An 11,926-nucleotide genomic window follows, 5' to 3' on the forward strand; every position below is an offset into this window, starting at 1 on the left:
TCTAAGAACATTAGAAACTTTTTTTTGATAGTTTATTCGGTACTTAAAAATTATGAAAATTGAACAGTTGAGGAAATCTTTATTAATTATATTTCTTTTTTCAGTCGAATTTATTGTCTAGATGTACTATCTTGAAATTTCATTAGTTCCCTTATATTTCTTTATAAGTAACTAGCATAAGAAAAATATAAAAAAATTTCCCTTATATAACACTTTTTTAAAAAATATTTTTCACTGTAATTCGTGAAAACAACGTATAGATTTCGCGAACGTTTATCATTTTAAAAAAATGTTATCCTTCTTAGGTATAAACTTACCTTAAAAAATAGATTTTCAAAATCAAATAATCAAATTAATATAAAAAAGAAAAAAATTATAAGAATAAATAATAGTAATGTAGATTTAAATGATTGAAAATTTAAAACTAAGTGCAGCGGACATTTGCAAGGTTTAGGGCATATGAATAAATACATGCTGCTGCTATAATTAACGAAATAAAGTAATCTACATAGATTTTATAAATCTATTAATTAATTTAGCATCTGAAATGTGCTAAAAAATGTAATTTTCTAATAAATGTATGTAAATTTGATAATTACATAAAAAAGAACGATACTAATTGGGTGGACATTTTTCCCAATATGTAAAATTTCCAACCTATTATTTTACCAACTTATATTCTTTCTAACCTTTTTTTCCTAACTCTTTTTTTCCTAATAAATCTTTTTTCCAATGTTTTTGTAATTAATCACCGACTTCAAGTTAGGTACACAATAGTCACTTTCGTTAAATATAGTCGTTCGTTAACTATTCAATAAGGACGAAAACTTGCAAGAAGCTTGCCGTGCAAGATGTGCAAGATTGCAGTGCAAACATGCAGCAGGTTTGGTGCAAGCAACAAAATGTCCTCTTGTGGCAAGCTTGCAGCAAGCTTTTTGCAACTTTGCTGCAAGCTTGCTTAACTACCTTGCCACAAGAGGACATTTTGTTGCTTGCGCCAAACTTGCTATATGTTTGCACTGCAATCTTGCACATCTTGCACGACAAACTTCCTGCAAGTTTGCTGCAAGTTTTCGTGCTGATTGGGTATATTCGGGGAAGACCAGCTAAGGGCAGAAGGCCGCGTTACACAACATTAGTTATGTGCCCTTCTTTTATCCGGCAGGCAGCTCAATTAAAAATAAGACTATTCAACTCGAAATTATTTATTTATTTTAGTTGATAAAATTGTTTCTTTTATTGAATTTATTATTGCACTGAATATAAAAATACAAAACTGTTTCTATTAATATATAAAAAATAACTTCTAGTAAATATTTCTGAATATTTTTAACAAAATTTTTTTAAAAATTTAATACCTATTATTATCTTCAAAGAACTTAAAATGATGAAAAAGAAAAATAATTTTCATGGATTTCTCCAACATATTAACAGGAAGGATTCAATTTGAACCGGATTTTGAACCTATAAATTTGTACAAAACATGCGACACAAACCGTTTTTATCCACATTTTTGTCCCTTATAGAACATCGTGTTAGAACGTTATTCTCCATGTAAATAGAGTAGTAGTAACTTATTTAAAGTTAAAATAATTCATTGATATCAAATTTAATTACTATTGTTATGATTGTCCGTACTCAACAAATGTTAGCTGAAGTAAATAATCGTTAAATAAATATACTACTGTTACATTATACTCATCTGATAAAAGTAGGTAAAATTCAGGTTTACCCGGCGCAGTTTACATACGCCCAAATAGAAATTGTATGATTCGTGGATAAAAATACTAGGGCACCCTTTTGTTTATGGATCATAACTTTTGACCAAATGCATATTATGAGAATTGTGCCTATCAGTGGAAATCTAGACGCCTTAGGTAACTGTAAAAAAAACTAAATTGATTCCTTTAAGTAGAAATATTTTATTAAAAAATTTATTGAAGAGACCATTTTTAGTAAAAAAAAATGTTGTTCCCGGTTATGGGCACCATTGGAGAATCTAAAAATTTATGTAGTGCTGATATTTTAGTTAAATCCGAAATTAAATCACAAAATATAATGTAAACACTGTACAAAAAACAATTGCACTCAAGTTTTTGAAATAATTCACACCTATTTAACACACTTAGAAAAAAAGGAGAAAATCACATTTGTCTTCAATTTTTTCAAGATATTTTCATTATGCTCACTGCTTCTAAGAACACAAAAACAGTGTACTGTTAACATACTCTTTTGACCGTACTCAAATCATCAAAATCTACTTGGTGTTCAAAATTACCCAAATAGCACTTAATAATCGTACATCTACTTACTGTCAAAAATTACATAGGGGTGCCTACAACCGGCACTCCTCCCCTATATTTGAGGATTAAATTAAGACAGAATAATTTTTAGTTTTTATAAAAATAATTAAATAAGAAGAAGAGAATCAAAATTCACAAGAAAATATGTAAAATTATTCCACACCCAGCGCGACTGGCTTTAGAGTTGTTGGGGCTCTATTTGATGATGAAATAAAATAATATTTGCCCACGGACGCCAGGTAATTTATTAATTAAAATTAGCAAAAGACTACACAAATCACAAGGAGATCAACTCTACACACATAGTAATGATTGGCAATGATTTTGGCAATACGCCAATATATCGAACTATTGGCACTAAGATTGATGTAAGGTCGCAGGAGCGAACTATTGACCTCTCACCCTTATCCTAGCATATTTGATCATTTATTTCTCTAAATAACGTCAAGAAATATTTGCCCGTCACAACATACATATTACGATAAATTTGGATCATATTCTAGGGATTTGTATAAATAGGAATTTCGTTGGAAATTAAACTCCTTGTAATAAACGGATAATTACTCTAACTTGACAGCGATAATTAATATTTATTAATTATGTTTTTTGTTTTTAGGCAAGTGCAATCGGGAGATAATGTTGAAAGCGTGGATATGGATATGTCAGATGATGAAAATGAAATTAAGCAAAAGGGAAGAGGAGTTTTGGTAGATGTGCGATCGCAAGATCGAGATATGCGGGCACCTCCTTCAGTATCTGAAACCTCACATCATATGGATATGGACATGAGAATGATTCCTCTTCCGGGTGGCTGTGGCCCTCAAGATGTTCATAATATTCATCAAGCTCCTCCTCCGCCACCACCACCTCCTCTTCCGAATCAACAATTTCACCACAGGCCTTCAGATTTCCAGCAAAATAATCCAATGGAATTTAGACAAAACGAAGGAAATTTTCAATCAGATGCGCATCCTCATTCTTTTAATCCTATTCGAGAGGATTTTCCTTCAAATATGCAAGGCTTTTCTTCATCAAATCGAGAAAATTTTTCTTCAATTCAACAAAATTTTGGACCGAGCCCACAAAATTTTCCACAAAATCTACTTAACTTTCATCAACAAGACTTTCATTCTGTACACGATTTTGATTATCGTGACAGTCAACATGAACGTTGGAATAAAGATGAATCGCAAACGCATGGAAGATTCCCTCAATATGACCAATCACAACGGGAAAATTTACATCGGAGTGATCGAATCGACCGTGGCGGTGGTCGCGGTCGAGGAAGTCGTGGTAATAGAAGAGACAAATTTTCCGATGATCATAGTAAAAAAAATAGTCGTAGGCAACGATCTCACGATAATGTACAAATATCTTCGCCAGTAGTGATACAGAATAACAATCCCATTCTCATAGAGACTACAAATGGAGAAACGAAAACAGAACAAAAAGAATTTTCTGAAAATCAGGAAGTTAGGAAACAAGATTTCAATCTTCCGAACAGTAGGCATTCGGAAGAATCTCAGCAATCGGATTTCAGTGGGAACATTAATTGTAATGTTAACAATGGTAATCAATCAACTGGAGCCAAAAATAATACAGTCATTGCTACTGACTCGCAGGTTTGTATTATATGATTATTAAATAATTAACTTTATTGTAAAATTTTTAATAATTATTAATTTGTCAATCCATTATATTTCGACTGAAGTCGTTGCTGACTAATTTTTAAAAATTGTAATACTTTACAGGAATGATTTTGAAGTTATCAAGATCACGAAATGAAAAGAATTTTATTAAAAATTTAATTATTTATTGCAAAATATGAATTTAAAGTATATGAGGTACTGGAAACTTTAAATTTTTTATCCATTAGAAAATATGCAAAACAACATAGAATTTACAATAAAAATAAAAAAAATTATCATTCTCAATTGATATAATTATTTAAATATGTGAAATAATATATAAAATATGATTTTCAAATGCATCTGTCAAATAACCTAATTTTGCGATTTATATTCATTAATTATAAAAAATAGGAAACATTAAATAAATAAAAACACACCAAATATGAAGTTCTTGTCATAAAATTTTAGAATTTCTATACACTTTTCTTCTTTCTTCTTCCTAAGTATAAAAAATTTAAAAAATAAAATAGCCACTTTGTTCTTCTTTTCATTTCGTGATCTTGATAACTTCAAAATTACTCCTGCAAAGTAATATAATTTTTAAAAATTAGTCAGCAACGACTTCAGTTGCAATATAATGGATTGAACCTAATAGCAATTTGGTTTAAAAAGCTTTTGAAAAAATTCTTTCAACGTATTGCGGTTACAAAGTCATTATTACACAGTTTATAATGAAATCCTAGCTGCTCCTATTTGAAAGTTATTCACATTTTGCATTTTTTAATGAGATCAATTTTCGCGAAACAGAAAAGGCACAGGTGGGCGTGTTTGTTTCTTTGTGTATATGTAGGTACACGGAAAGACTTCTTATATTAAAAATTTGTAAAAATGGAACCAAAATTTAATATTTTACTATATCAAAGTGAGGCTATTCAGGGTCAATATTTAAAATCACTATAGTCACTATTAATTCTGTAAATCATTTGTCAATATTTGTAAAATTCATAAATACAATTTTCTTAATTAAAAAAAGTGATACTGATATTTAATATTTTGTCTTTACAAAAATTAATATAAAAACATTCAAATAATTGAAATTTATGTTTTACAAATTGTAAAACCAAGAAAAGCAAATTTTAATATCGGCACTGTTAAAAATTGATGAGACAGGCATAAAAGTATGAGAATGGGAAAATAGAGAGAACATGAAGAAGGACAGGCAGATAGAAATTTAAGGAGATTTAGAAGGAGATGGAGGGATGAGGTGGTCAGTTTTACATACCTGTCGCTTTTCACCAAGTCAAATACATAGAAACATACACACCTACCTAACAGTCTAATGCTACCTATACACTCAAATATACGCATAATACATGTAAACGCTCGCACGCAACTACGCTGAGGAGTGAAAGCAGAGGTTTGCTTATATACTAAGCAAGACAATTTTTCACCACTTATGAGAAAGGACCATTATTGTTAAAATAATTGTAAATAATAATAATTCTCAACGTATTACACATAAGTAGTTATATAGTATCAATGGTCAATTTTTGAGCTAAGTTATCTTAAAATATTTTAAGAAATAATAATAAATAATCAATAAATATAAATGTAAATTATTAATAAACTAAAATATTTTAAAATATTAAATTATTATTTGGGATAAAATTACAAAAGTGCTATTCATAACGACAAATATATAATTTGAAAGAGAGTAAAAAAATGAAAAAACCATTATTCAGATCCAAGTTTTATTAATATACATACATAGGCACGAGATTGGCACTGAGGCATGATTGTCGTTTATCTTTCCTGCGCGGCATATTCATAGTTTCGGGTAGATTCGTCAATCCTCGGGAATATATACGTAAAATATAAATATGAAATACGACAAATAATTTGCAGTCAATTTCTTCCTCAAAATTGACCTCGATAAAAATGTATTTTTCTCTTAATGATTCACAAACTTTTTTTCGAATACACGGAAAAAATAAGTTCGTCAATCATTAACAGAATAGTCTGTCACTTTGAGACGGGACATAAAATCGTTTAAAGGTTAAAAGTATCTGTTTGTTACTATTTAGAAAGAATTCATCAACCTTTAATGAATAATCACTAAAATTTAGAAAAATATTTGTTAAATTTTCTATGACTGTTAAAAAATGGTTATACTGATAAATAACAAAAAAAAAAGTATTTTTTTCACAATTATTAGTAACTTCAAACACTGATTGGCACAGAATGATAATACACTTTCTCATTGCACAGTTCGATATTTTTTACACTTACACACATTTACGAATTATGACGCATATAACCTAAACCTTACTTACATATATATTCGCATAGGTACTTAAAGACTACACATACAAACGCACGCTTATAACACTGAAAGTCACTGTTCTTATATACTACATGACGAGATTTTTCACCACATTCGAGAAAAGATTTTCCACTGACCATCACTTTTCAATTAGTCAGAAATATAAAAGAAAATTCATTTTTATCGAGGTCAATTTTTAGGCAGATATTGACTGCAAATTATTTGTTGAATTTCGTATTGACATTTCACGTATATAGTGTATAGCAGAAACATATGGGCTGTAGCAGAACTTTGGAAGAAATGCGCAATGCACCTCTGCGCATCTCGTCTGCCATAGTCAACTAACGTTTCACAGACTATTCACTAATGATTCGTAAACGTTTACTAAAGTTGCGCACACTCGTGTAGTATTCGATAAATTGTTTACTTTTAAAGAATTCAGTTTAAAATATTTGAAAGTTTAAATGACATTTAATAAATATTAAGTACCTTTCAAACATCTATTCCTAATAGTTTAACATTAAATAAAAAATAACTGCTAACATACTGAATTCTAAAAATTCTACGACTCGTTTTCAATATTTCAACGATGTTTTTAAGTTATTGAAGAAAGTTGACTAAAATTCTACGGAAAAAATGTCCCGTCTCAAAGTGACAGACTAGTCTCTTAATGATTGACGAACTTATTTTTTCCGTGTACAATAGCCACCGTGTCACCTAGTGACTTTTAAAATAATATCATTATAAATATTATATTTTGATATTTATCATTTTGTATATGAGAAATTACAAAAGATAATATTTTTGGCTATAAGTGTGGGAATTGCATGTGTGCATGTACCAACATAATTACATATATACACAAAGAAACAAACACGTGCGCCCGCCCCTCTTCTATTGCACGAAAATTGATCTTATTAAAAAATGTAAAATCTGGATAACTTTCAAGGATATTATTCTAAGCGGATTTTTCTTCTATAATCTTCAACAAATGCAACCCTACTTTCAATTTTTGTTGACATTTTTGTGCAACTTATCTTTGCTTCCTGCCCACCGTGTTTATATTACAAGAAAAGTCTAAAAGGACTATTTTTTTATTTTCAATAAATTTAATTAGTTGATAAATATTTTATTATGAACAATTTGTTATTTGAAATTAAATAAAATTTATTAATTCCTTAATAAGAATGTTTCATAGAAATATCTTCAAGAATTTTTTTTTAAACCACCGAATTAAACTGAGACATATTTTGAAGATTTTTTTTTGAAAAATAATTTAAAGAGATATTAAAAAAAAGAAATTTTTTCAAGTCTGATTTAGGGTCAGTTGGAGTAAATAGGGCCAAAATCCCTATTTTCCACAAATTACGTAAGTTTTTTTCTTTAAAAGGTAATATTTGCGGGTTTATTTTTTTAAGTTATTATTTACATTCCCAGGATTAATTTTATGCAGCAGAAAAAAATGTAGATAAGCTTTAAACGCATGAAACTGAATGTCCACATTTACTTCAAAATTTAGAAAATTTCATAAAATTTGGTGTAAATGGGGACAGAATAGTTTCTAAGAAAGTTTTAAGAAAAAAGTTTCCTTAAGTATATTACTGTATTAAGGGATGAAAAAATTTGAAAAAAATTTGTGGTAGATATATAATAGTTGAACCAATTGAAATTTTTTTATTTTTTTATTTCAGTATTTTGTCTTGTATTTGAAAAAAACAGACTTAAAAATCATACCAAATTTTTTTCTTATTCCTTATGACTTCTACAATAGAAATTCATTTGAATTTTTGATTTTTGTAAATTTGGTTAATAATGACAAGCTATCCCCATTTACCCCAAAAATTCGAAAACTCAGAGTAAATGGGGACATCTTGTCATTAATAACCAAATTGACAAAAATCAAAAATTCAAGTGAATTTCTATTGTAAGAGTCATAAGGAATAAGAAAAAAATTTAGTATGATTTTTAAGTCTGTTTTCTTTAAAATTCTCGACAGAATACTGAAACAGTTTGACTTTGATTTTCAAGTTTTTATGAATTGAGCGATAACTTTTTTTATCTTGCTGCCAATTGTTAAGATAAAAGCTTGGCAATACTCAAAACCTCTTGTATGTGATCTGTGGTTAAAATATTGATGTTGAACTTATTTCAAAACTGTAAATTAAGCTCCAACACCTCTTTTTCCTATTTACTTCAACTGAAGCTATGCACATTCGAATTCAGAATTTCGTAAAATGATTTAATTAATTAAATTTTCGAATAATTTGATTAAAATATTATTGAAAACAAATTAATTTGAATAAAAATTTGTGAAATAATTGAATTTCAGAAGATTTCTAATTAGAATTTTAAACAAGTAAGGGGTCCTTTTTTTTGCTTCCTCATTGTGTAAAGCAAAAAATTTGCTGAAGCAATGAATTTCTACAATTCAGTTGATTGATTTAAAACATTTCGAGTTGAAAACTGTTGTGAATTAATAAAATTTTTTAAAAAATTAAAAATTAAGAAACTTTTAACTAATTTTGGGTGTAACATATACTTTATATATATACGAATCGATTCGTTTCAATGCAAGGAATTCAATTATTTTATGTATTAACTTGAATTTAAATTTGAAACAAACATACACTTTATATATACCAATCGATTCGTCTTGACGTAAGGAGGACGATTTTATTATATACCACCTTAAATTTTTCTATTTAAAAATTTTTTCAATTAAAAAAAAATTGGAAAAAAGACGATAAATTTTTTTTTGGGGGTATTTTTAAAAATCCTCTCGTCATTTTTGAGAGATTAATGTAATAAATAAGTCTACCAAATTTTATCCAAATCCATTAAAACCTGTTAAAGATATCGTGTTCACAAAAAAGATCCACAAACACATACACATACATCCGGACAATTGATTAGGATCTCATATAACATGTTTCTATATAGAAGAAAATTTGTTTTCAAAATTTTTAAAAATTTTATAAACGAAAGGACTACAAATCTTTCTCCACGAGGAAGCAAAATAATTGAATTTGGAAGAGTTTGATTTAAAATTTTTAGAAATAATCGAATTTCAGGAGATTTTCAAGTAAAACTTTTATAAATTTTGATTAATGAATTTTTTTTTACAAATTTCATACAAAAATTTAGAGAATTTTCAACTAAAAAATGTTTTAAAAAATTGAATTTTTGTTTTTAATTATAATTTTAATAAACTTGAATTACTGAAATTTGTTAAAAATGATATAAACAAAAATTTAATTTTAAAGAATTAATAATTAAAAAACGTTTTATGTAATTAAATTTTGGAAGAACTTGCTTAAAGTTATTAGAAATAATTAATACAAAAAGAAATTGAAGTTAAAAATTTTAGAAATAATTGAGTTTTGGAAGAGTAATAGTTAAAATTTTTGGAAGTAATTGAATTTCAAGAAATTTTCAATTAAAATTTTCGAAACTGGAATTTTTGTAGATATTTCATAAACTTTAAACAATAATTAAACTTTGGAGAATTTTAAATTGGAAAATGTTTTAAATAATTGATTTAGAAATAATTCAAGTTAATATATATTTTTAATAATTCAATTTTGAGAAATAGAAAAAAAAGTCGAAAAAGTCGTGCAATCCGAGGCCTGTTATTGAAATCCACTTAAAATATTTTCATTAGGGTCAGGGAAAAAATTTTAATTTTGACTCGAAATCAGGGAAAAATAAAATAATATTTTTGAGTCAACTCTGTTTATAAAAATTGAATTTGTTGCAGATTGCTGACTCTAAGAGAAATATTAAAGAAAGTGAAAAAAATAAAAAAGTAGGAAATTCAGAGACACCGAAGCAGCTTTCGGAACAATTAGAAGCTCTGATGAATTCAACAAATAACACTCCTCAGCCTTCAAACAGATCATCGACTAATTTAACAGATAGTCAGAAATCGTCAGAATCTACATCAAGAAAATTCGTACAAGTTGTGAATGGGCCATTGCTGTCAACACCCAATGGACCTCTACTAGGTCCGTCTATTTCATCTATTCCACCTAGTTTAACTTGTCCTGTTGGACCACCTGGCGCACCTGAATTGCACCCAGTGGTAGTTTTTGATTATGAGTCTCCCAATTCATCGTCTATATTTCGGCCTCGAATAAGAACAGTGACACCAACTTCTCCATTTACTCCTTGGCGAGGAGTTCCTGCTCATCGTGGAAGGTCAGGATTTAGAGGTGGGCCGCGTCTTCCTTGGCCAAACAACAGTCCCCGTGGTCCTACTGCCAATAGTTTTTCTCCTCGAAAGCGCGGAAGTAGTGTGCAGTTTAGGGGAGGAACTTTCAGAGGTCGAGGCCGTGGAAGTTGGTAAAACTGTGACTTTTCGATCGAAGTATAAAACTTGGGAAAATACTGTTGAAATTCTCACGCTAGTCTTTTCCATACTGTGTATATATATATAAAACATTTTTTTCATGTTTGTCTTATCCCCATTATATACTTTCAGTTCACAATCAAGGAGATTTTGAAGGTAGTTAAAAATTTTAAATAAGTGCGTACAAATAAAATAATATGATCTGGAAGTGTTATTATTGTTCTAAATATTTTTTTCTCTATATTGTTATCCCTTTGTATCACAATTGTACAAATTAATCCGAAAATATTTTTTTAAATATTAAAAGGATTAAAGATTATTTAAAGATTTATCGCTTCTTTAAAGTTAATTAATATTTTTTTAAAATAGTTGTTTAAGTTTCACAATAAACATGAAAATATCTGCTCCATGATTCTCCATATTCTATAACTTTAAAGAATTAATTTTATTTTTCTTACTGGCTTTCATTTTGTATTTATGTAAAGATAATTTACCTCATTTACGAGTTTTTTTACAGAACTTTATTTACTTTATCAATATGGCACCGGCGTGCCGAGAATCTTTTAAAGGAAGAACATAACCATAATTTGAATATTGCCTGCCACCGAGCGCTAGGAGTTATTTTCGTTTTTATATTTCTTATTTAAAAAACTAATAAAATAAATAAATTCGGTAGACCGCAAAATTCTTTTTGACAAAATTTACGTATGTTTCAATCTAAAAGATGAAATGGAAAAAACGTAACATTTTGTCCTGGATGTAGCCGGACTTTGGTGAATACTTCCGAAGAGAGCTTCAAAAATCACAGGTATACAAACTATTAATATATTAATAAATTTACTTAACTTTCTATCAGCTTTCGATTCTATTTGATGTTTTTCAAAATCTAATTCGTTCCACGGGATTTAATTTTCTTTTCTTTTGATCGCAGTTACACTGTAATTTTCAATGTTTAAGAGATAAATCAGTTTTATTAAATTGAAATTATTCAAAATTAAACCTGCATAAACATAACACAGGCCTGCGAGAGTGAGTAGCTAAATTGGTTCTAGATGATTCTTGTAGATTTTTTTGTGCTGAAAACGAATCTGACCTCCAAAATGACTTATCACATGACTTATTTCTATGTAATCGTTCTGGGAAAACGCGCAACGAGTGCGTAACTCGTTCCCAAAAAAGGGGTTTTCGACGAGCACAACAAATTATACGTAAAAAAATGTACATATCCTTTTGTAATTTGTTGTTTTAGTATAAATAAATATGTGTGAAAAATGCTCACCCCTAAAATTAACATTAAGGGTTGATATTGAACAATTTTTCA

General features: G+C 28.5%; 1 protein-coding gene across 1 annotated transcript in view; it reads left to right on the forward strand.

Moving 5' to 3' along the window:
• The window catches only part of LOC127283872 (uncharacterized), a 45,412-nt gene extending 34,488 nt beyond the window's left edge, over nt 1-10,924 (forward strand). The window contains exons 8-9 of the mRNA XM_051308984.1: nt 2,920-3,925; nt 10,015-10,924. Coding sequence (XP_051164941.1) covers nt 2,920-3,925; nt 10,015-10,602 — 1,594 coding nt within the window. The 3' untranslated portion in view covers nt 10,603-10,924. The remainder of the gene's footprint in view (nt 1-2,919; nt 3,926-10,014) is intronic.
• The last annotated feature ends 1,002 nt before the right edge of the window (nt 10,925-11,926 follow it).

The sequence above is a fragment of the Leptopilina boulardi genome, unplaced genomic scaffold (assembly GCF_019393585.1).
Source record: "Leptopilina boulardi isolate dan_hultmark-lab unplaced genomic scaffold, ZJU_Lbou_2.1 LbouV2_314, whole genome shotgun sequence".
Lineage (NCBI taxonomy): Eukaryota > Metazoa > Arthropoda > Insecta > Hymenoptera > Figitidae > Leptopilina > Leptopilina boulardi.